Source organism: Pan troglodytes, chromosome 16, assembly GCF_028858775.2.
Source record: "Pan troglodytes isolate AG18354 chromosome 16, NHGRI_mPanTro3-v2.0_pri, whole genome shotgun sequence".
Taxonomy (NCBI): Eukaryota; Metazoa; Chordata; class Mammalia; order Primates; family Hominidae; genus Pan; species Pan troglodytes.
Window position 1 is genome coordinate 26,077,578 of NC_072414.2, and position 26,583 is coordinate 26,104,160.

General features: G+C 40.0%; 1 protein-coding gene across 28 annotated transcripts in view; it reads right to left on the reverse strand.

The window, feature by feature from the left end:
* Positions 1-26,583, reverse strand: part of KATNBL1 (katanin regulatory subunit B1 like 1) — a 69,724-nt gene that overhangs the window by 10,904 nt on the left and 32,237 nt on the right. For 21 of the 28 annotated variants that reach the window (XR_674445.5, XR_010151587.1, XR_010151585.1 and 18 more), the window contains 3 exons: positions 11,966-12,096; positions 3,042-3,082; positions 1,187-1,466 (listed from right to left, as the gene is read on the reverse strand). Coding sequence is in view for 23 of the 28 variants with exons in the window: in XM_054667328.2 (XP_054523303.1) it covers positions 1,187-1,466; positions 3,042-3,082; positions 11,966-12,082 (438 nt within the window). In the remaining 5 variants the exon portion in view is untranslated. Of the gene's footprint in view, positions 1-1,186; positions 1,467-3,041; positions 3,083-11,965; positions 12,097-26,225; positions 26,405-26,583 lie in introns of all 28 variants that reach the window. The other 7 variants (XR_008539529.2, XR_010151586.1, XM_054667324.2 and 4 more) reach the window with 1 other exon arrangement.

Below are 26,583 nucleotides of genomic sequence, written 5' to 3' on the forward strand. Positions count from 1 at the left end.
CCACGCCTGGGTAATTTTTGTATTTTTGGTAAAGATGGGGTTTTGCCATGTTGGCCAGGCGAGTCTTGAACTCCTGACCACCTGCCTTGGCCTCCCAAAGTGTGCCACCATGCCTAGCTAATTTTTGTATTTCTAGTAGAGATGAGGTTTCACCATGTTGGCCAGGCCCAGTTTTAGAATATTTCTATCACTCTCAAAAACGCTTTTGAGTCTGTTAACCAGTTTTGCTTGAGCCAGAAGAGCAGCAAACCACAGCAGGTTTGCCTGAACTATGCTTTAACCAGGCAATATTGAGAGCCCGGCAAAATGTGTCTGGATAACTGGCTTCGGTGGTCCACTTTTTTTTTTTTTCTTGAGATGGAGTCTTGCTCTCTTGCCCAGGCTGGAGTGCAATGGAATGACCGCGGCTCACTGCAACCTCTGCCTCCCAGGTTCAAGTGATTCTTCTGTCTCAGCCTCCCAAGCAGCTGGGATTACAGGCACCCACCATCATGCCCGGCTCATTTTTGTACTTTTGTAGAGACAGGGTGTTTCACCATGTTGGCCAGGCTGGCCTCGAACTCCCGACCTCAGGTGATCTGCCTGCAGATGTTGTCCTTTTTATTTTCATTTTTTTTGAGACAGAGTCGCTCTGTTGCCCAGGCTGGAGTGCAATGGTGTGATCTCAACTCACTGCAACTTCTGCCTCCCGGGTTCAAGCGATTCTCCTGTCTCAGCCTCCTTCTGAGTAGCTGGGATTACAGGCGCCCGCCACCATGCCCGGCTAATTTTTGTATTTTTAGTAGAGGCAGGATTTCACCATGTTGGCCAGGCTGGTCTCAAACGCCTAACCTCGTGATCCACCCACGTCGGGCTCCAGGCGTGAGCCACTGTGTCCGGCCTAGTGCTCCACTTTTTTAGGCAAGATTTCTCCTTTTCCCTTCCTTTAAATCTCTACTGGCTAACTTGTCATTCTGGATAGTTTTAGCAGCCTGCTAAGCATTTCATCCCATCTTAGAGAAATGGAATAAATTATTAATTCAAATTTGGTTAATCTAGAAAATTGTCTCAGGGAGTTACTATGACTCAAATAAGTCTACATTCAATAGGTGACAAATTATTCTGCTAGTGGAATATGGCAAAGAAAAAAATCAAGATTATAACAGGAACAAAGTTAAACTAGATATGAGTTAGAGAAAAGACTTACCTCAGAAAAAAACCCACTATATTTTGATGATGGGCTTTCTGTCTGTGAAGAACCAGAATCACTGGAGTTAACCAAATATGTTCGACTATCATGGTGTAATTTTTCAGGCAGGTGGCCTGCACAAGCCAGTTCATTTTCTTTATTTGCCATGTCACAGCCCCCACTTCCAGGGGACTGTTTTTTTCTGTAACAAGGATTTGGAAAGGGATGATGAACTTTCTTTCTGCGATAGATCACTTTACGAAGTTTATCTGGGCTTTTCACAGTTTGTCCAACTGTTCTGTAAAAAGAATTTATTTTCTTAAATGAAAAAGAACCATATGAAATCCTTTAAAAGTTTTTAAACAGAGAATTAATAGGCTATATTTTGTGATTGTAATCCACTAAAATTAGAAATAAATAGAATTTTAAAAATCTTAATTCTGAGTTGAAGAGAAAAGTAAAAGGGAAATTACAAATTATCTGGAAGACAATGTAAAGGATGACATTTTATGCCAAATAAAAATGAAGACAGACATAATAACCAGAATGCTTTTAAAAATGAAATATTAAAGGCCATTCTGGGAGTAAGAAGATCACAGCATTTTCTAGAAACCTGATCTTTTTCTAACAAAGTGGCAAATAAGACTGCAAGTGTGAATATTTTAAAATTTAATTAAGCTGAAGTATATTAATTTATTTGAGTAAGAACATGATAGAGCAAGGCTCATGGTTTAATACAGTGGTTCTCAAACGTTTTAGTGTCACGATGCTTTGCTCTCTTAAAAATAACTAATGACTCAAAATTTTTTTTTTTTTTTTGAGACGGAGTCTCTCTCTGTTGCCAGGCCAGTGTGCAGTGGCACAATCTCAGCTCACTGCAACCTCCACCTCCCAGGTTCAAGTGATTCTCTTGCCTCAGCCTCCTGAGTAGCCGGGACTACAGTCGCGCGCCACCATGCTGAACTAACTTTTGTATTTTTAGTAGAGACAGGGTTTCACCCTGTTGGCAAGGATGATCTTGATCTCTTGACCTCATGATCCACCCACCTTGGCCTCCTAAAGTGCTGGGAATACAGGTGTGAGCCATGGCCAAAATAATTTTTATGTGAATAGTATCTATTGATATTTACTGTGTAAAAACTAAAACAAAATTTAAATCATTTGTTAATTCATTCAAATAAAGACTAATTACATATTAACATGGAATATCTTACCCAAAACCCATATTTTCTAAAATAATTTTTTAAAAAGTGAGAAGAATGGTACTCTTTTACATTTTTATATATCTCTAATATCTGGTTTAACAAAAGACAGCTGGGTTCTCATTTCTGCTTCTCCATTCAATCTACTGTGATATCAAATGGCATATAGCTTCTTGAAAAATTATATTGTACCCTCAAACAAGAGAATGAAAATGAAGACAGTCAATGTCTTAGTATTGCTATGGAAGTAATTCTGACTTCACAAATTCCATGAATGGTCTTTAGGGACCCGCAGGTCCTCAAATCACACTTGGAAAACCAGTCGTTTTGTAGAAAGTGCCTTTAGAAGTTAGGCAGATCTGAGAATGAATGTCATTCTTACCACTTTTCTAGCTATATGATTCTGAACAAATCACTTAACTTATCTGATCTTAAGTTTTCTCATCAACTGTTAGGGTTAATGTTATCTATAGAGTAGGCTATAGAGTAGGACTGTTGTAAGGAGCAGAGACAATATTGATGTGTTTATTAGTGCAGATACTGGCATAAAGAAGCTGTTTGACAATAAGTTAATTATTATTATGATAAAAGAATGCTTATTTTTCCCTTATTGTCATCCTTACCCAGCTTTCATATTTGTTGTTCCCCACAAACTTTAAAGAAACTCTTACCTATTTATGTAAGCAGCCAACTGTTTTGGAGATTTCTTAACCTGAAAAATGAAAGTAGATAGTTGATGTTAGAAACAAATGCTTGGTGCCGCAAAGAAGAATCAGCACTCTGGCAAAAAGCTTTCTCAGCAAGGCAATTTACTTCTGCAGAAGGGTGCCAATCGTGCCTGGAGTGGTCGCAAGAGCATACCGGACATGGGAGGAGAAGGGGTTCTTATCCCTAATGCAGCTAGTCCCTACTGCTGTGTCATTCCCCTATTGGCTAGGGTTGGACCGCACAGTCTAAACTAATTCCGATAGGCTATCTGGGTATGAGCCAGAGTGGCGGGGCGAGCAGTTTCGGAGGGAAGGATGGTTACAGTGCAGGTGACTAAGGATGACTAAGGACAGAGCAGGTGACTAAGGATGACTAAGGACTCTAAATATGTGAGTATAAAGGCTAGAAGGGGGTTGTTTACTGAAACTAGGGCAAGGAGGTGTAAAGAACGAGGAAGTTAAACTTTAAAATGGAGAACAAAGTATAAGAAAGCTGAACATACTGACATACTGGTTCCCAGAAAACTCAGAACTCACTGTACTTAACAATTTCCCCCTTTTGAATTTTACAGGTCTTCCTCTTCAAATTTCTTTAACATGTCTTGGCATAGCTGTTCTGCTTGGTTTTCTAAAAGAAAGAGCTTGTCAGAATATGGTGGAGGGGAACTGAGAGAAGTTTTAGTAAGGGCTGTTTCTGTATGTCTTTGGACTAGCCCGCGGATGCGAGGTATGATGCAGCATCCAACAAGGATAAGCACTACTGCTACAATTGCAAGAGAAGTAAGGATGGTGGCTGTGATCCCTTTCCATTTACCAAACCATTTTTCTAGCCACCCTGTGAAGGGGTCATTTACTCCTGAGTTTTTTGCTAACTCATTGGACAGAGCAGTTAGACCTTGCAATGCCTTTGTTATACTTTCATCAGGGGCGGTATTGTTTGGGATGAAGGTACAACACTGAGTTTTAATCATGAGGCAAACTTCCCCTTTTTCTGCTAATATCATGTCTAAGGCCATTCTATTTTCCCAAGCCATCTGGCTAGTAAGCCCTAATTGCTCAGCTATTCCTTTAACAGCATCTCTAGTATAGTTAATAAACCGCTGTTGGTTGTAATAGGTGGAATTTATCTAATCTATGTTTTTATTAATTGTCACCCACCAAAATATTGACTCAAATCCAGCAGCTATTTGATCTCAGGTCTTAAATTTATTTGGTACTCCTCGTGGGACTCTAATTGCATCTAAATAAATGTGGGAGTCGAAAGACCCATAAGGGGCTTCCCTTGCTTTATGACATTGTGTTTTTTTCTTTCTCTGGTTGATGAAATGCCAGGGTGAAAGGGATAGCCAACTGCACTAGGGTGCAAGTGACACTCCAGTTACTTGGCAGAGTGTCCAGCAAAGGTCTACCACAATATCACCATACATCTGCTTGGGGGTGTATAAAGGCTGACTGGTTGGTGAGCTCTTGGAAAGTCTTAAGCTCACCGCATCCTTTTAGGTCTCTAAGGGATGCTAAGTTTCCTCTTTGTCGTGAGAGACACAAAATGAACTCAGTGTCGGGAGACAGAAGCTGGATGGCCCTCGGGGGCTATCCTGTGGGGTGTTGAACTTCGGGATATAGCAGAGAAAGAGCTTGGCACGACTTGTTACCCCAGGCTGTGGAATCCTGGAAAAGAGCTACCATACAGCCCATGCCTGGTTGACTGAAGGACCATCATAGTGGAAAGGGGACAATCTGGGCCTCTGGCCTGCCATGCGCACGAGCATAACAATTGCTTTTGTTTAAAGTGCGGATGAAATATTTGATCTATTCTAACCAGGCATTGGCATTTTGATATCCTGTCTCAATTGCTAAAGTTTGTTTTAGGTCTTTGACTTCTACAATAGCTACCTTCGTCTTGTCATTAGATGGAGGAAGAACAACAGTTTTGTTGTGGGAGGTTCTGGAAGAAGGCTTAGGGGAAGGTGTAGGCGGTGGGGGAGCAATGAAGAATATTTCAAAGGATCTGATAGGGTCTGCTCCTGAAACCTCAGCCCCCATATTATAAAACTGGCTTAAAGAAGGAAATTGGCTTAGACAAGGGGAAGAACTTAGAGGGTTTGAGATAATAGCCTGTACTGGATTGTACTGATTTAGCTGACAGTTAGGGGAAGCTGTTCCTTTAGTAAAATGAATGTATAGCTTTAGGAAATTACAACTACTGCTTGGGGCAATCTATTCTTGCTCTTTAGTGGTCCACAGACTGTTGGACCAACTACAGCATAAAAGCTTTATATTGGGAGGGCAAGACTCTCAGTTTATACTGGAATCTCCGTCAAACTCTTCCCAAGCTAACTTATCCCAGTTAACAGAATTCCAGTCTGAGAAGAGCTAGGAAGGACAAAGATACTTTTCTGAAGTGGAGAGTTGCCTCTGGCTTGGCACATCTCCACAGGGCATCACAAGGCAAGCATCAAAGGTAATAGTTTGGGGTGAACTCGACCTAGTTACATTAATAACAAGAGGACTAGCAATAGATGGGGAAAAGAAGAGATGCAACATAAGAGGATCAAACCCGTTTTAGCTTTAGCTTGGTTAGAGTAAGCCCTAGAATAGCTGCCCAGGATTCTGGAGGAGGTGGTGCTCTTTTGACCTGGGTGTGATGAGTCCATCCTATTTCTGCTGTTTGAACTGTGGTCTCAATGGTTAGAAGCACTAGGCAGGGTCCTTCCTAAGCTGGTTCAAGTTTTCCTTCCCTCCAACTTTTGACAAGGATGTGGTCCCTAGGCTGATGTTGGTGTACTGGAAACTCTAGGGGTGGTGCCTGTGCTAAAAGACCTTTAGTTCTGAGGCAAGAGAAAGTGGAAGATAAACTTAAGTATATAATTTCTGAGAAACTGATCTTTTGTTTCGAACATGGGAATGTCAGCAGCGGAGTGCAAATAGAGCAACTTACACAACATTTCATAAGGGGATAAGCCAACATCTCTCTGAGGAGCAGTTCGGATTCTCAACAGGGCAATGGGAAGGCATCTAGTCCATGGCAATCGAGTCTCTAAGACTAATTTGCTTAAGTGGCTTTTTAGAGTTTGGTTCATTTTTTTCCCCACTCTTCCTGATGAAGGTGGGTGCCAGGGAGTATGATTTCCCATGTTATATCCAGTACCTGGGCTAATTTCTTAATGACATGTGCAATGAAATGAGTTCCATTATCTGAATCAATGTTTCCTATTAATCCAAACCTGGGTATAATATTTTCAACTAATGTTTTGACTACATTATTAGCAGTTGCACTTGAAAGGTGCAACTACTAATGAGTTGCCAATGAGTAAGGTGATCTACTATTACTAATAAATATTTTAGACAACCAATTGGGGGCATCTTGGCGTAATCAACTTGGATACTTTGGAACAGTCTTAATTCCAGATACCTTCCCCTAAGAGGTGGTTTTCTGAGGTTCTGCTTATTAGTCATCCTAAATACTAGGCAACTATCTGTAACCTGTCATGTCAAAGTGTAAATTCCTACACATCCATAAACCCAAAGGACTGCGTCACACATAGCTTGAGGTCCCCAATGAGTCTCTTGATGCAGATGAGAGAGGTCTCTCATAAGGGAATTGGATAACATTTTTCTTTGGTCTGGTAACACCCATTTCTCTTCTGAATTTTCTTTGGCCCCTATTTTTATTAATTTCTCTTTTTCAGTGGGAAAGAAGATGGGAACCGCAGTTGGGGGAAGAAGGCAAGGGGTTAAGTGAAAAACAGGCATTTCAGAGGAAATGGCAGCTTGTTTGGCTATTTGATCTGCAAGGTTGTTCCCCCAGCTTTCAAAAGAGATATCTCTTTGATGTCCTGGGACATGGACAACAGCTATTTCTTCTGGCAACTGGAGATTATCTAATACTTGAGTGATTAATTCTTGTGGACCAGGTCTTGGCCTTTGAAGACCTTGTTTGCTCCAATTTTTTTTTTTTCAAAGGTGTGAGCTACCCAGAAGGCATGTTTGAAATCAATATAAATAGTCCTTTCTTGGCTCTGCAGATGCTTTAAAGGCTTGATTTAATGCAAACAATTTCCATGTTTGGGCAGACCAATTACTGAGTAGTATTCCTGACTCTACTTCTGCAAGGAGTTCCCCATTGACTACTGAGTACCCATTATGTCTTTTTCCTTCAATTACCCAGGAAGAGCCATCTATAAATAAGTGCTGCTCCATTTGAAAGGGGTCGTTCTTAAATCAGGTCTGACTTTAGTATGACAATCAATTAAATCTGAACACTCATGCTCAGGTCTCTTTAAATTTGGATTCTCAGTCAGGAAACCTGCTGGGTTAAGCGAATTATCAGTGGTTAGTGTTAAATCAACGCTAACAGGATAGCTTCGTGTTTTAAAATTATTGATTCAATAAGCCACCTTTCTGCCTTCTGATTAAGGATAGTTTTGACTTGGTGAGGTGTACTGACAATGAAGTTCCTTCTAAAAGTTAATTTTCTTTTTCTTTTTTTTCTGTTAATAGGGCTGTTGCTGCTACCGATTGAATACATTTAGGCCACCCTCAGATTACAGGGTCAAGAATTTTTGACAAAAAAGCTATGGGCTGCCGGTGGCCCCCGTGTTTTTGAGTGAGTACTCCTAAGGCTACTGTTTTGTTTACATTGACAAAGAGATGAAAAGGCAGTTCTAGGGGAAGGTAAAGCTAGGATGGGGACAGTTACTAGTAACAACAGGGTGGGTGGTTTGGACTATCTGATTAATAGCTCTAAGGTCTTACACTAACTGGTATGACCTGTCTGGCTTCTTTACAGGCAGTATTGGAGTGTTATAGGGAGACATACAGGGTTCAAGAAGCTCATCATGGAGAAGACCTTCAATTTTAGGTTTGAAATTTACCCTGGCTTTTAAAGGAATAGGGTGTTGCTTTCTCTTTACATTTCCCTAGGGTTTTTTAAATTTAACATGAATTGGAGGAATCTGTAACCTTCCTTGATTCCCATCTTTTGACCATACCTTGGGATGAATGTGTTCTTTGTCTGTGGTGGTGAGCAAGTTTAGGAAGGGGAGGAATTTTCCATGATTGATTTGGAGGCCTAAGCCTAATTTTAGAATTAATTCTCTTAATAGATTTGTCCCTGCATCCGGAATTAATAAATTTGATACTAGCTGATCAGTTTTTATATTTCACTTGTGTCTCCTCTAAGAGTTTTGCTCTAAACCCTTCTCCTTTTACCCTTGAGATAAAAAGTTCTTCTTGTGAACAAGTTACACTAGATGGAAAGTAACAAACTGAGGAGCGAGCTGCTCCTTAGTTGATTAAAAAGGTAATAAGCTCAAATTTCGGTCCCACTTGTAAATTTATCAAGGGCTGTTGGTGGGACTCAAGATAAAAAAAGATATAGCCCCTGACTTCCCTAGTCTTCCTCAAAAGCTCTAAGTGGCATGACTTTTTCTTCCTTTTCTCATTCGGGACATTTTCTTTTAAAGTGACCTAATTTTCCACATTTGAAACATTCATTCTGTCCTTTTTTCTTTTCTACCTTTGAGCCTCCTGGCTTTACTCTTTTGTACCCTTCATATTGCCTGGAGAGCAGGGGTCTAGCTTCCTTACAGGTTCTGGCCCCATGGATACTTTGTTGTATGGTGGACAGCAGAATTTTTGCCTTCTGCTTTTTTCTTCATCTCTTCTTACATATACTTTTTGGGCTTCTCTTAGAAGCTCTTCTATAGATCTGCCTTCCCAGTTCTCTATCTTTTGTAATTTCTTGTTAATATCTGGCCAACTATTAGTTACAAAATGAAGCTTTAACATCCTTCATCTGGGGGGGGGGGGTCTTCTAATTCTAGACCTGCATATTTTCTCATTTGCTCTTTGAGTCTTTTTAGGAATTTTACAGGTCTTTCATCTTTTCCTGTTATTGAAAGCTTTTGTAATGTTTTGGATGTGGGGTTTAGACTCTCAAATTCTTTTTGTTATCATTTCTCTAAAGTCTTTTCATTATTCTTCTAACATTTCAACATTAGGCCTAGGGGACTATCAGGGGGAATATTATTGTTGCTAGCTTTATACTTTTTAATCCCTTACCTTACTTGGGGTATTTCCCATCTGATGGTTTTGGGGTAAGGCTCAATCTCCCCTACTGGAGATTTCTTGACTTTTGGGGTGAGGCTCAATTTCCCCTACTGGAAATTTTTTGCCTTCCCCACTACTGGAGGTTTGTGTGAGGCTCAATCCCCCCTACTGGAGATTTCATGCCTTCCTTTCCTAGAGGCTCAACACCCCCTGCTGGAGGCTTCTCACATTCTTCTACTTTCGCTTTATCCTTCTCTGGCTGCTTCCCTAATGGGAACGTCAGATCCCTCTTGGGATTGGCAGGTTGGTATAAACCCCAACCCAGACTCCTTTACAGGAGGGCTGCCCTAAGCTGTATGAGGTGACTACGAAACCACAAATCCGGACTCAACACTCGCTTTGCACTCAGTTGTGCATCTCATTCACACACTTTCAACCTCCAAGATACCCCGACCACCAAGGAAATACTTTGTCACTCTTGTGACGTTTCTTACCTTGGTCTATGCACAGGGTTACCTGGTATGTGATTATTTTTTTTCCCCCAGTTGTTGGTCTGTTTCTTCCTGCGTTGCTGAGAGTCCAGGTTTATTCATCACACTGGGTGGGCCTCGAATTCCTTACACAAGGCCACCACAATGAGGCCGCAGGGCGTGCCTCCTCATGGGAGAGGACCAGGGACCCTTGCCCAGAGGAGAATGGGAATCCCGGACTGGCCCCCAAATTTGTTAGAAACAAATGCTCAATGCCACAAAGAAGAATCAGCACTCTGGCAAAAAGCTTTCTCAGCAAGGCAATTTACTTCTGCAGAAGGGTGCCAATCAAGCCTGGAGTGGTTGCAAAAGCACACTGGACAAGGGGGAGGAAGGAGTTCTTATCCCTAATGCAGCTAGTCCCTACTGCTATGTTGTTCCCCTATTGGCTAGGGTTGGACCGCACAGTCTAAGCTAATTCTGATAGGCTATTTTAAAGAGAGCAGGGGTATGAGCTGGAGTGGCGGGAGAGCAGTTTCAGCAGGAAGGATGGTTACAGAGCAGGTGACTAAGATGACTGAGGACAGAGCAGGTGACTAAGGATGACTAAGAACTCTAAATATGTGAGTATAAAGGCTAGAAGGGGGTTGTTTACTGAAACTAGGGGCAAGGAGGCATAAAGAATGAGGAAGTTAAACTTTAAAATGGAGAACAAAATATAAGGAAGCTGAACATACTGACATACTGGTTCTTTGAAGAGGAACTCAGAACTCAATGTACTTAATAATTGAGGCATATTTAAGTTCATTAATAGTTATGTAAATTTTGTGATTGATATCAACAAATCTAATATTCAACAGATAAGTTTTTCAGATTAATGTTTTCTCTGTTCTAATTCTGTAGTCTGAATCAACATACAACAACATCATATGTAGTTATTTTTGGTAAAGCAACATATCTGATATGGTTTCGCTGTGTCCCCACCCAAATCTCATCTTGAATTGTAGCTCCCATAATTCCCAAGTGTTGTGGCAGGGACTCAGTGGGAGATAATTGCATCATGGGGGCGGTTTCCCCAGTACTGTTTTTGTGGTAGTGAATAAGTCTCACGAGATCTGATGGTTTTATAAGGGGAAACCCCTTTCAATTGGTTCTCATTCTCTCGTCTGCTGCCACGTATGTAAAATGTGCCTTTTGCCTTCCGACATGATTGTGAGGCCTTTCTAGCCACATGGAACTGTGAGTCCATTAAATCTCTTTTTCTTTAGAGATTACCCAGTCTCAGGTATGTCTTTATCAGCAGCATGAAAACGGAATAATACAACATCCAGCTCCCTATTTTCCACACTTCTAGTTGCAAATTATATTGTAACTTATAGGATGCTTAACAAGTGAGTTAAATTTTAATCTCTTTTCTTGTTGCTGTTGTTGTTTTAGAGATAGGATCTCGCACTGTCACCCAGGCTGAAGTGCAGTGGTATGAACACAGCTCACTGTAGCCTTAACGCCCTGGGCTCAAGTGATCCTTCTACCTCAGCCTCCCCAGTAGCTAGGACCACAGGTGCATGCCACCATGCCTGGCTAGTTGACAAAAGTTTTTTTGGTAGAGATGGAGTCTCACTATGTTGTCCAGGCTGGGCTTGAACTCCTGGGTTCAAGCAATCCTCCTGCCTCAGCCTCCGAAAGTGCTGGGATTATAGGCATGAGCCACCACGCCTGGCCTAAATGTGGTTTAAAAGAAAGTATACCAGTGCTAATGAACCTTACAATAGCGAACACAAAGCACCTCTGGAATTCCTCTTTAACTAAAATATTTAAATTATATCATATTGAAACAGCATACTGACTAAAAACTTTTTTTTTTTTTTGATATGGAGTTTTGCTCTTGTCACCCAGGCTAGAATGCAATGGCGCGATCTCAGCTCACTGCAACCTCCACCGCCCGGGTTCAAGTGATTCTCCTCCCTCAGCCTCCCAAGTGGCTGGGATTACAGGCACCCACCACCATGCCCAGATAATTTTTGTATTTTTAGTAGACACAGGGTTTCATCATGTTGGCCAGGCTGGTCTTGAACTCCTGACCTCAGGTGATCCACCCACCTCGGCCTCCCAAAGTGCTGGAATTACAGGCATAAGCCACCATGCCCAGCCTGATTAAAAACCTTTTAGAGCTTATAGAAATAAAATGGTTAAGACCTAACAAAGAAAAAAAAAGAAATACATTGGTTATATTTCACTAATTCAACTTAATTCTGGGAGATAAAGCAGAATTCTTATCCTCCCATTGTTTAAACAATTCAACCAGAGATATCTAGAGACCTAACCATTTAAATTGTCTTATCTGTTTTCTAGAAACCATAGACTTACCTCCTTCATGTTCTTATTAGTGAAATTAGAGATCTTTTTTCTAGGAAGATCAATGAAATGATCCTCAATCTTATTACAAAAGTTCCGTTTTTTAACATTGTGGGTTTCTGATGCCATAATCTCTTAAGTACCTAGACAATAAAATAAAATAGAAAATTAAAAAAGCAAAAAGAGTCTGATCATTTTTAACACACACACAAACATACAACAGTAGCACAATGCTATATAAAAAAGGCAGAGGACATCATTTTAATTTACACATATTTAAAAACCTTAAACATAGAGGAAGCACAAGGCAAGGCATTCCAGGAAATTAAGGATCTTTCTGTCCTCATTCTTTTTTTTTTTTTTGAGATGGAGTTTTGCTCCGTTGCCCAGGCTGGAGTGCAATGGCATGATCTTGGCTCATTGCAACCTCCGCCTCCTGGGTTGAAGCAATTCTCCTGCCTCAGTCTCCCAAGTAGCTGGGATTATAGGCTTGTGCCACCATGCCCGACTAATTTTATATTTTTTCAGTAGAGACGGGGTTTCACCATGTTGTTCAGGCTGATCTCATACTCCTGACCTCAGGTGATCCATCCGCCTCAGCCTCCCTAAATGCTGGGATTACAGGCATGGGCCACTGTGCCCAGCCTGTCCTCATTCTTTAATTGGAACCAGTGACAATAATATTGTATGTATTTTTTTGTGCCAAAGCAACACATCAATCTCCCCATTTTCCATGTCACTAGCCATTTAATAAACACACAGGTTATGAAATAAGGTGTATAAGGTGGTGGTATCTATGACATCCAAATGTACAGAAACCTAAAACTGTGCAACTAAATCACTGGGTCAAAACAACCCTAAGCAATGAGAGGAACCAAAATTGGCCTACATACAACTGACTTGTCCTATGCCTAATCCTTAAATTCTTCTTTCATTTTTGCAGACAGCTCTCCAAAGCTCTCCTCTACCTTTGAAAAAAAAAAAAAATCAATGCCTTCCTATTTTACTAATTATATCTAAAGAGGGTCTAAAGAGGGCATGTTGATGGAAACAAATGCTATGACTTAATTTATATAACAGAAGAAATTTGTGATTTTCTCACTTGCACTCTGGTTTCATGTTGGAAATTTATTTTAGGTCATGCCCTGAATGTAAGTTGCTCCCTTATTCTTTCTTTAAACATCTACTAAGCATTCACTATAAGCCAGGCCCTGGCATTAATGTAGATGATGCTCAGAGATCCTGTTTTAAAGAATCATTTAGGAAACTTTTTGAAAATGGATTTTTGTGGGCCCTAACTTAAGAGACTGTAACTCAGTATAATACTGTCTCTCTCTGCAGTGGAGCCCAAAGCAATTATATTTTTTAAAAGCTCCACAAGTATTTTTGAGGCATATTCTCAATTCTCCAAAAATATGAACATGAAATTTTACAAATAATTTCAGCGAAAGATTTCTTACAGCTAATTAATGGACAACCCTTCCACCTGTATCCCAGGTTAAGAAACCTCTAGAGTGAGATTTTTTGAAAAGTAAATAAATAACTGCAATAATACAATAAGTACTCTGACAGAAGGTTACTCAGACAAATCAGCACACTGACAAACTAGCATGTGCAGAACTGAAAGGCATGAAGCAACACGGTTTGTTTGGCAATCTCTTAAGTAGACACTTGTGGCTGGAGCTTACGTTGGGGGCGACTTAAATGAGGCTAGAGATAGAAGTTAGATCACAAAGGGTCTTGTCCACAATGCTACAATGTGAGATTTTTTTTTTCAAAAAACGGGACTTTTAGTTTAAAAGAATGGATTGAACACATGCAATTACCTCTACCCTTCCTTGAAACCTGATTAAATGACAAAAGGTTTGTAAAGACATAAAACCCATGAGGACAAAGACAGGAGAAGTTCAGGTGATGGCAATAACATTTTGGAAAATGCAAAGCTAAAAGTGGTAACTTGATCAGGTGTGGTGGCTCATGCCTGTAATCCCAGCAAGTTCGGAGGCTGAGGTCAGGAGTTCAAGACTAGCCTGTCAAACATGGTGAAACCCTGTCTCTACAAAAATACAAACATTAGCAGGGCGTGGTGGTGGGACCTGTAATCCCAGCTACCTGGGAGGTGAGGCAGGAGAATCGCTTGAACCCCGGAGGCTGAGGTTGCAGTGAGCCAAGATCATGCCACTGCACTCCAGCCTGGGTGACAGAGCAAGACTCTGTCTCGAAAAAATAATAATTAGTAATAAATAAATAAATAAAAGTGGTAACTGACTCAGCAGATGTGAGAAAGCCAGATCCTAAATTGGCAATGAGGAAAGCAAAATGCAGAATCCCCTAAACGTTCAGGAACTGGCAATACCGAGGACATCAAGAAGTAGAGATGGCAAGTCCATTCCAAGATGGCCATTATAATAGGAACAGCTCCGGTCTGCAGCTCCCAGGGTGATCAACACAGAAGACGGGTCATTTCTGCATTTCCAACTGAGGTACCTGGTTCATCTCACTGGGACTGGTTGGACAGTGGATGCAGCCTACAGAGGGTGAGCTGAAGCAGGGCAGGGTGTCACCTCACCCGGGAAGCACTAGGGGTCAGGAGATTTCCCTTTCCTAGCCAAGGGAATACATGACAGACTCTACCTGGAAAAACGGGACACTCTAGCCCAAATACTGCACTTTTCCAATGGTCTTAGCAAATGGCAGACCAGGAGATTCTATCCTATGCCTGGCTCGGCAGGTCCCACGCCCACGGACCCTTGCTTACTGCCAGCGCAGCAGTCTGAGATAGACCTGCGAAGCAGCAGCCTGGCAGGGGGAGGGGCGTCCGCCACTGCTGAGGCTTGAGTAGGTAAACAAAGTGGCTGGGGGAAGCTCGAACTGGGCAGAGCCCACTGCAGCTCTGCAAGGCTTGCTGCCTCTAACACTCCACCTCTGGGGTCAGGGCATAGCTGAACAAAAGGCAGCAGAAACTTCTGCAGACTTAAACTTCCCAGTCTGATAGCTCTGAAGAGAGCAGTGGTTCTCCCAACACGACGTTTGAGCTCTGAGAATGGACAGACTGCCTCCTCAAGTGGGTCCTTGACCCCTGTGTAGCCTAACTGGGAGACACCTCCTAGTAGAGGCCGACTGACACCTCATACAGGTGGGTTCCCCTCTGGAACGAAGCTTCCAGAGGAAGGATCAGGCAGCAATATTTGCTGTTCTGCAGCCTCTGCTGGTGATACCCAGGCAAACAGGGTGTGGAGTGGACCTCCAGTAAACTCCAACAGACCTGCAGCTGAGGGGCCTGTCTATTAGAAGGAAAACTAACAAACAGAAAGGAATAGCATCAACATCAACAAAAAGGACATCCACACCAAAACCCCATCCGTAAGTCACCAACATCAAACACCAAAGGTAGATAAATCCACAAAGATGGGGAGAAACCAGAGCAGAAAGGCTGAAAATTCAAAAAATCAGAACACCTCTTCTCCACCAAAGGAACACAACTCCTCACCAGCAAGGGAACAAAACTGGATGGAGAATGAGTTTGACAGGTTGACAGAATTAGGCTTCAGAAGGTCGGTAATAACAAACTTCTCCAAGCTAAAGGAGCATGTTCTCACTTGTTGCAAGGAAGCCAAAAACCTTGAAAAAAGGTTAGACAAATGGTTAACTAGAATAACCAGTGTAGAGAAGAGCTTAAATGACATGATGGAGCTGAAAATCACAGTACGAGAACTTCATAAAGCATACACAAGCTTTAATAGCTGATTTGATCAAGTGGAAGAAAGGATATAAGTGAATGAAGATCAAATTAATGAAATAAAGCAAGAAGACAAGATTAGAGAAAAAAGAGTGAAAAGAAACGAACAAAGCCTCCAAGAAACATGGGACTATGTGAAAAGACCAAATCTATGTTTGATTGGTGTACCTGAAAGTGAAGGGGAGAATGAAACCAGTCAGAAAACACTCTTCAGGGTATTATTCAGTAGAACTTCCCCAACCTAGCAAGGCAGGCCAACATTCAAATTCAGGAAATACAGAGAACACCACAAAGATACTCCTCAAGAAGAGCAACCCCAAGACACTTAATTGTCAGACTCACCAAGGTTGAAATGAAGGGAAAAATGTTAAGGGCAGCCAGAGAGAAAGGTCAGGTTACCCACAAAGGGAAGCCCATCAGACTAACAGCGCATTTCTCGGCAGAAACTCTACAAGCCAGAAGAGAGTGGGGGCCAATATTCAACATTCTGAAAGAAAAGAATTTTCAACCCAGAATTTCATATCCAGCCAAACTAAGCTTCATAAGTGAAGGAGAAATAAAATCCTTTACAGACAAGCAAATACCAAGAGATTCTGTCACCACCAAGCCTGCCTTACAAGAGCTCCTGAAGGAAGCACTAAACATGGATACGAACAACCGGTACCAGCCACTGCAAAAATATGCCAAATTGTAAAGACCATCGATGCTATGCAGAAACTGCATTAATTAACAGGTGAAATAACTAGCTAGCATCATAATGACAGGATCAAATTCATACACAACAGCATTAACCTTAAATGTAAATGGGCTAAATGCCCCAATTAAAAGATACAGACTGGCAAATTGGATAAAGAGTCAAGACCTATCGGTGTGCTGTATTCAGGAGACCCATCTCACGTGCAAAGATACACATAGGTTCAAAATAAAGGGATGGAGGAAGATCTTCCAAGTAAATGGAAAGCAAAAAAAAAAAAGCAGGGTTTGCAATCCTGGTCTCTTATAAACAGACTTTAAGCCAACAAAGATCAAAAGAGACAAACAAGACCATTATATAATGGTAAAGGAATCAATTCAACAAGAAGAGCTAACTATCTTAAATATATATGCACCCAATACAGGACCACCCAGATTCATAAAGCAAGTCCTTGGAGACCTACAAAGAGACTTAGACTCCCACACAATAACAATGGGAAACTTCAACACTCCACTGTCAATATTAGACAGATCAGTGAGACAGAAGGTTAACAAGGATGCCCAGGATTTGAACTCAGCTCTGCACCAAGCTGACCTAACAGACATCTACAGAACTCTTCACCCCAAATCAACAGAATATACATTCTTCTCAGCACCACATCGCACTTATTCCAAAATTGACCACATAGTTGGAAGTAAAGCACTCCTCAGGAAATGTAAAAGAACAGAAATCACAGCAAACTGCCTCTCAGACCACAGTGCAATCAAATTAGACCTCAGGATTAAGAAACTCACTCAAAACCATACAACTACTTGGAAACTGAACAACCTGCCCCTGAATGACTACTGGGTAAATAATGAAAGAAGGCAGAAATAAAGATGTTTTTTGAAACCAATGAGAACAAAGACACAACGTACCAGAATCTCTGGGACACATTTAAAGCAGTGTGTAGCCGGAAATTTATGGCATTAAATGACCCCAAGAGAAAGCAGGAAAGATCTACAATCGACATGCTAAAATCACAATCAAAAGAACTAGAGAAGGAAGAGCAAATAAATTCAAAAGCTAGCAGAAGGCAAGAAATAACTAAGATCAGAGCAGAACTGAAGGAGATAGAGACACAAAAACCCTTCAAAAAAAATCAATGAATCCAGGAGCTGGTTTTTTGAAAAGATCAGCAAAATTGATAGACTGCTAGCAAGACTAATAAAGAAGGAAACAGAGAAGAATCAAATAGATGCAATAAAAATTGATAAAGGGGATATCACCACTGATGCCCCAGAAATACAAACTGCCATCAGAGAATACTATAAACACCTCTATGTAAATAAACTAGAAAATCTAGAAGAAATGGATAAATTCCTGGATACGTACACCCTCCCAAGACTAAACCAGGAAGAAGTTCAATTGCTGAATAGACCAATAACAGGATCTGAAATTGAGGCAATAATTAATAGCCTACCAACCAAAAAAAGTCCAGGACCAAACAGATTCACAGCCGAATTCTACCAGAAGCACAAAGAGGAGCTGGTACCATTCCTTCTGAAACTATTCCATCAATAGAAAAAGAGGGAATCCTCCCTAACTCCTTTTATGAGGCCAGCATCATCCTGATACCAAAGCCTGGCAGAGACACAACAAAAAAAGATAATTTTAGACCAATATCCCTGATGAACACTGATGCGAAAATCTTCAATAAAATACTGGCAAACCGAATCCAGCAGCACATCAAAACCTTATCCACCATGATCAAGTCGGCTTCATCCCTGGGATGCAAGGCTGGTTCAACAGATGCAAATCAGTAAACGTAATCCATCGCATAAACAGAACCAACGACAAAAACCACATGATTATCTCAATAGATGCAGAAAAGGCCTTTGACAAAATTCAACAGCCCTTCATGCTAAAAACTCTCAATAAACTAGGTATTGATGAATCATATCTCAAAATAATAAGAGCTATTTATGAGAATCCCACAGCGAATCTCATACTGAATGGGCAAAAACTGGAAGCATTCCCTTTGAAAACTGGCACAAGACACGGATGCCCTCTCTCACCACTCCTATTCAACACAGTGTTGGAAGTTCTGGCCAGGGCAATCAGGCAAGAGAAAGAAATAAAGGGTATTCAATTAGGAAAAGAGGAAGTCAAATTGTCCCTGTTTGCAGATGACATGATTGTATATTTAGAAAACCCCATCATCTCAGCCCAAAATCTCCTTAAGCTGATAGGCAACTTCAGCAAAGTCTCAGGACACAAAATCAATGTGCAAAAATCAAAAGCATTCCTATATACCAATAACAGACAAACAGAGCCAAATCATGAGTGAACTCCCATTCACAATTGCTACAAAGAGAATAAAATACCTAGGAATCCAACTTACAAGGGATGTGAAGGACCTCTTCAAGGAGAACTACAAACCACTGCCCAATGAAATGAAAGAGGACACAAACAAATGGAAGAACATTCCATGCTCATGGATAGGAAGAATCAATATCGTGAAAATGGCCATACTGCCCAAGGTAATTTATAGATTCAATGTCATCCCCATCAAGCTACCAATGACTTTCTTTGAAGAATTGGAAAAAACTACTTTAAAGTTCATATGGAACCAAAAAAGAGCCTGCATTGCCAAGACAATCCTAAGCAAAAAGAACAAAGCTGGAGGCATCATGCTACCTGACTTCAAACTATACTACAAGGCTACAGTAACGAAAACAGCATGGTACTGGTACCAAAACAGATATATAGACCAATGGAACAGAATAGAGACCTCAGAAATAACACCACACATCTACAACCATCTGATCTTTGACAAACCTGACAACAAGCAATGGGGAAAGGATTCCCTATTTCATAAATGGTGCTGGGAAAACTGGCTAGCCATATGTAGAAAGCTGAAACTGGATCCCTTCCTTACACCTTATACAAAAATTAATTCAAGATGGATTAAAGACTTAAATCTTAGATGCCAAATCATAAAAACCCTAGAAGAAAACCTAGACAATACCATTCAGGACACAGGCATCGGCAAGGACTTCATGACTAAAACACCAAAAGCAATGGCAACAAAAGCCAAAATAGACAAATGGGATCTAATTAAACTAAAGAGCTTCTGCACAGCAAAAGAAACTACCGTCAGAGTGAACAGGCAGCCTATAGAACGGGAGAAAATTTTTGCAATCTACCCATCTGACAAAGGGCTAATATCCAAAATCTACAAAGAACTTAAACAAATTGTCAAGAAAAAAACAAACAACCCAATCAAAACGTGGGCAAAGGATATGAACAGACACGTCTCAAAAGAAGACATTTATGCAGCCAACAGACATATGAAAAAATGCTCATCAACACTGGTCATCAGAGAAATGCAAATCAAAACCACAATGAGATACCATCTCATGCCAGTTAGAATGATGATCATTAAAAAGTCAGGCAACAACAGATGCTGGAGAGGATGTGGAGAAACAAGAACACTTTTACACTGTTGGTGGGAATGTAAATTGGTTCAACCATTGTGGAAGACAGTGTGGTGATTCCTCAAGGATCTAGAACTAGAAATACCATTTGGCCCAGTGATCCCATTACTGGGTATATACCCAAAGGATTATAAAGCATGCTACTATAAAGACACATGAACATGTATGTTTATTGCAGCACTATTCACAGTAGCAAAGACTTGGAACCAACGCAAATGTCCATCAATGATAAACTGGATTAAGAAAATGTGGCACATATATATATCATGGAATACTACGCAGCCATAAAAAAAGATGAGTTCATATCCTTTACAGGGATATGAATGAAGCTGGAAACGATCATTCTCAGCAAACTATCACAAGGGCAGAAAACCAAACACCATATGTTCTCACTCACAGGTGGGAACTGAACAATGAGAACACTTGGACACAGGGCGGGGAACATCACACACCAGGGCCTGTCATGGGGTGGGGGGTGGGGGAGGGACAGCATTAGAAATACCTAATGTAAATGACAAGCTGACAGGTGCAGCAAACCAACATGGCACATGTATACCTATGTAACAAACCTGCATGTTGTGCACATGTACCCTGGCACTTAAATAATAAAAAATAAATAAAGAAATAAAAGAAGTGGAGATAAAGGTAACCCTAAGAACAAGTAGATAGATTGAATATCCATTTAAGACACAGTTGGCTCACTAGATCCTCTTTCTCATTCCAGTAAAAAAACGAGTTTTATTCTCTAGAAAACGTAAAACAGAGTCCTTGGGAGGAACATATTCTTTTTTTTTTTTTTTTTTTTTGAGATGGAGTCTCACTCTATTGCCCAGGCTGAAGTCCAGTGGCACGATCTCGGCTCACTGCAACCTCTGCCTCCCAGGCTCAAGTGATTCTCCTGCCTCAGCCTCCTGAGTACCTGGGATTACGGGCTCCCGTCACCATGACTGGCTAATTTCTGTATTTTTAGTAGAGATGGGGTTTCACCATATTGGCCAGGCTGGTCTCAAACTCCTGACCTCAAGTGATCCACCCACCTTGGCCTATCCAAGTGTTGGGATTACAGGTGTAAGCCACTGCACCCAGCCTAGGAACATATTCTAAAAAGGGGGATGATCAAGTGAAAGTTTACATACTAAATGTTGAGACCGCTAACCTTTCTACTTCTTGCCTCACAGAGGCTTGCAACCAGGCTTATACACTCCAGGGAAGAGTGCAGAGGATACTTTCTTAGGAATTCTGACTAATCTTATAACACACAGACACACAGACACACACACACACAGACACAGACACAGACACACACACACACACACACACACACACACACACACACGCTTCTCTCTAAAATACTAACATCAATGGTGGTCTGTTTCCAAAGAACTGTATGTCAACTAAGGTGGTAGTTACCTAATTATCAAAACTAAGAGAGCTATACACTAAAAAGGGTGAATTTTTATTGTATGTAAATTGTACTTTGATAAACCTACTTCTAAAAAATATTTTAAAGAATTGCATCTATAAAACAAAAATGGGACAAAAAAAACCAACAAAAATACTCTTAAAAATTAAAAATAGGACATAATAAAGATAGTAAAAAACTCAACAGAAGTTGGAAGAGAAACCTGAAGCTATCTCCCAGAACATAGGAAGAAAAAAAACCCAGAAGACTGGTTTAGAGGGACCAACATCCAAATAAAGACAATTTTAGAAAGAGTACAAGACAGTAAAAGAGAAATCAAACAAAGAGATAATTTAAGAAAACTGTACAAGGTTGAAGGACATAAATTTCTAGATGGAAAGTGTATCATAATGGATGAAAACAGACCTACAAGGTACATCATTGCTACATTTCAGAGTAGTAGGGAAGCTAGAGAAGGTGAAAATATACAAACAAATAAAAAATAAATCCTAAAATCCAAACTTTGTCATGTAAAAATGACAGATACAGAGTAAAGCCTTCAAAATTCTCAGGCAACCTAAAATTTTATATCCAGCCAAATTATCAAGTGTGAGGGTAAGAGAAACGTATCTTCAGATACACAGAGTTCCCAAAAATTTCTTCACAGTAAGCAATAAGAGAAGGATAAACCAAAAAAAAGAAAGATAAGAAATGGAAATCCAATAGGATATATGGAAGGTATTTCCCAGGATGATTATGAAAGAAGGTCCCAAGATGAAGGCTGTGCACCAGAAGTAGAGGAAAACTGGTATACATCGGAGCACATAAGGAAAAAAGTATCCACAAAAATGAAATTAATTTATAATAAATACTTGGTGTTCATTAGAGAGGAGATGGAGACAACTGGGGAATAGTTAGAAGGAATGGCACATTTTTCAAGTGCTATAAGAAAAGAAGTGTCAACCCAGAATCCTATGTTCAGTAAAAATATCCTTCAGGAATGAAAAGAAAACTGACAATCTCAGATGAAAGAAAATTAAGAGAATTTGTTACCAGCAGATCTACCCTAAAAGAATGACTACAGGAAGTTCTCTTTAGCCAAACAAAACAAATGAACGAACAAACAAACAAATGATGAAAGAAGGCATCTAGGAACACCAGGGAGATAGAAAATGGTGAGCAAAAATATAAGAAAATGCAATAGACTTTCATTCTTGAGTTTTCCAAATTATGTTTAATTGTTGAAGTAAAAATTATAACACTATCTGATGTTGTTCAAAATACAGGTAAAGAAACTAAGACTTTTATAGGATAAGTGGTGGAGGTTAAAGGGACATAAAAAGAGGTAAGATTTCTACATTTCACTCAAACTGGTAAAATGACCACATAAGTAGACTGTGATATGTATAATGTAATAACTAGAGCTATCACTGAATTATCAAGAATTATACTCAAAAACACTATAGGGAAATCAAAATGGAATGAGAAACGTGTTTACGTAACCTGGAGAAAGGCAAACAAAACAAAATAACAAACCAACAAATAAAACCAGGGAAACCAAAGAACAGAGAGAACAGAAAACAAAAAATAAAATGATAGACTTAAGCTCTGACATACCGATAACTGTATTATATGTAAATGGTCTAAAAGTCATTTAGTTAATTAAAAGCCAGAGATTGATGGAGTAAATTCAGAAACATGACCTAATTATATGTTGTCCACAAGAAACTCACTTCAAAAATAATGATGTAGGCATGCAGAAAGTAAAAGGAAGGGGGGAAAAAAGTATCATGCAAATACTAACTTTTTTTTTTTCTTAATTCGCTTTGTCGCCCAGGTTGGAGTGCAGTGGTGCGATCTCGGCTTACTGCAACCTCCGCCTCTCACATTCAAGCGATTCTCCTGCCTGGATGGGACTATAGGTGCCTGCCATCACACCCAGCTAATTTTTCTATTTTTAGTTGAGATGGGGTTTCGCCATGTTAGCTAGGCTGGTCTTGAACTTCTGACCCCAAGTGATCCACCCACCTCAGCCTCCCAAAGTGCCGGGATTACAGGTATGAGCCACTGCGACTGGCCACAAATATTAACTTTTAAAAAGCAGGCCAGGGTGGTGGCTCATGCCTGTAATCCCAGCACTGTGGTAGGCTGACGAGGCAGGAGGATTGCCTGAGTGCAGGAGTTCAAGACCAGCCAGGGCAACATACTAAGATTCCATTACAATAAAAATAATACAAATGTAAAATAAGCAACACACACACACACACACACACACACACACACACACGCATATATAATATATATGTACATACAGGTTGAGTATCCCTTACCTGAAATCCTGAAATGCTTGGAACCAGAAGTGTTTTGGATCTTTTATTTTTTCAGATTTTGAAATATGTCCATTATATACTTACTGGTTACACATCCCAAATCCCAAATCCCAAATGCTTCAATAAGAATTCCGTTTGAGTGCTCAAAAAATTTCAGTGCTCAAAAAGCCTTGGATTTTGGACCATTTCAGATTTGGATTTTTTAGATTTGGAATACTCAATCGTATGTGTTTTTAAAGAATCTATAAAATCATTTTTTTCTCTAGATGATAATGTACATAGTCTGCACCCTTTCATATGGGAGACATGTTTACTTCTTCATAGGCTAAAATAGTTTTCTAAAACTTTTTAAGAATGAAGGACTTGACACCATTAGTCATTATAAAATGCAAGTCAAAACTACTTGCAAACCTGTTGCACAAGCAATGAAATAAAACTTCGTAACCATTAGAATGGCTATACTAAAAAAGACAGACAATAACAATGTTGAGAAAGATGTGGAAGAACTGGATCCCTCACGCATTACTATGGGAATGTAAAAATACATTCAAACTTTGGAAAATGTATTTTCCAAATATTACTTGAACCCGGGAGGCGGAGGTTGCAGTGAGCCCAGATCACGCCATTGCACTCCAGCCTGGGTGAGAAAATGGCAGTTTCTTAAAATACTAAATACAGATTTATCATATGATCCAGCAACTCTACTCCTACATAAAAATGCAGAAGAAACAAAAACATATGTCCTGACAAAGATATGTACGCAAATGTTATAACCTTATTCACAATAGCCAAAAAGCAAAAAACAACCCAAATGTCCATCAACTGCTGAATGAATAAACAAAATGTGGTGTATCTGTATGGAATTTTATTCAGCAACAAAAAGGAATGAAGTGGCCAGGCGTGGTGGCTCACGCCTGTAATACCAACACTTTGGGAGGCGGAGGTGGGCAGGTCACCTGAGGTCAGGAGTTCGAAACCAGCCTGGCCAACATGGTGAAACCCCGTCTCAACTAAAAACAGAAAAAAAATAAGCTGGGCGTGGTGGCAGGCGCCTGTAATCCTAGCTACTTGGGAGGCTGAGGCAGGATAATTACTTGAACCCGGGAGGCGGAGTTTGCAGTGAGCCCAGATCACGCCATTGCACTCCAGCCTGGGTAAGAAGAGTGAAACTTCGTCTCAAAAAAAAAAAAAAAAAAAAGTAGTACCAATACATATACAACATGTTTGAATACTATGTTAAGTGAAAGAAGCCAAACATGAAAGACCACATATTATATGATTCAATTTAAATGAAAATGTCTATAAAAATAAAATTTATAGAGATAGAAAGCAGACTCGTGGTTGTCTTAGGCTAGGATGGGAGTGGGAATAATTGTATATATAGGCACAAGGTTTCTTTTTGGGATGATGGAAATGTTCTATAATTATACTGGGGTTGACAACTGCACAATTCTGTGTACACTTACAATATACTTACAATCAGTAAATTGTACATTTTGGTATGTACATTTAAGACAGGTGAATTTTATGGTATATAAATTATACTTCAATAAAGCTTTAAAGGGAGTGAAGGAAATCATAATTGTAATGGTAAAGTCTCATTGCAAAGGATTTATACACTACAAATTCCATTTTGTTTCATGTCTCATATATTTGATAGCACCTTTGTTGGGGCAACAATACAGGATTATCCCTTTTCCACCAAGAGCATTTGACAATGTAACTAAAACTACTTTAAAGCAATGGTCAGGCCTCTATGTGCTTTTGAAGTGCTATTTGATAATACACAAAAAAGTGAAGAATCTGAAATGGTATTAAGGGTTGAAGACAGTGATTATAGAAACTGGCAATGATAGCCTTTTAATGAAAAAAAGGAACAAAAGAAATAAGGTCTTAAGAGAATAAAAGATTGAGAAGAGGCCAATACACTAACTGTATATAACTATCCTGAACATTGGATATAGTGCATATTTTCTTAAAGACAATACAGTGTTTGCTAATACCCTTAGTGTATTGTCCTAAGAAGGTAGAAAAACAGAAGCATGTAGAAGGAATTGGAGGGATAAATTCTCTTTACATAGTAGCTGTCACCTACCAGAAAAATGAAAAGGGATCTTTCTATATAATCTACTACAATGGCTGCCAAATCAAAGGATTAAACAGCTCTAGGCTGGGAGCGGTGGCTCACACATGTAATCCCAGCACTTTGGGCGGCCGAGGTGGGTGGATCATTTGAGGTCAGGAGTTTGAGACCAACCTGACCAACATGGTGAAATCCACTCTCTACTAAAAATATAAAACTAGCTGAGCATGGTGGTACACGCCTGTAATCCCAGCTACTTGGGAGGCTGAGGCAGGAGAATCACTTGAGCCCGCGAGGCAGAGGTTGCAGCGAGCCACTGTACTCCAGCCTGGGTGACAAGAGCGAAACTCTGTCTCAAAAAAAAAAAAAGGATTAAACAGCTCGAAGTGTTCACATACTCCACATCTACTTAAAATAATGAGAAACACTCATCATACAGGAATGGAACACATCTAGACTTTTGTTTGTAACACCTTAAGTTACAGCTCAAGATCAAGTTAAGCTTTCTTTTTCCATTAATATACTACAATATATTTATCACTTACATTGTATTTAACTCTGTAATTTTATGAGGCAATTTCATTCCTCCTCTTGAAAATCAAAGCATAGTTGTGTACAAAGAAACTTTCTCCTCCAGTTACTACTACACAGTCATTCCCACTATGGCAAAGGGTATGTGTAGTTATCTCTCAAGAATCTTGAAGTTGAAAACAGTTTATAACCACTATAATACAATACATAAATAAGAAATAAAAGGGTTTTAGAACGTAAAAGCTTTAGTCTATTTTTTTTAACCCAGAGATGTCAAGTAACTAACCCAAAGACAGTTAATAGCAGATCACAGGACGTAGAATACATGCCATTCAACCACATTTCTATTTTCATTAATTGAATTCAATTTGT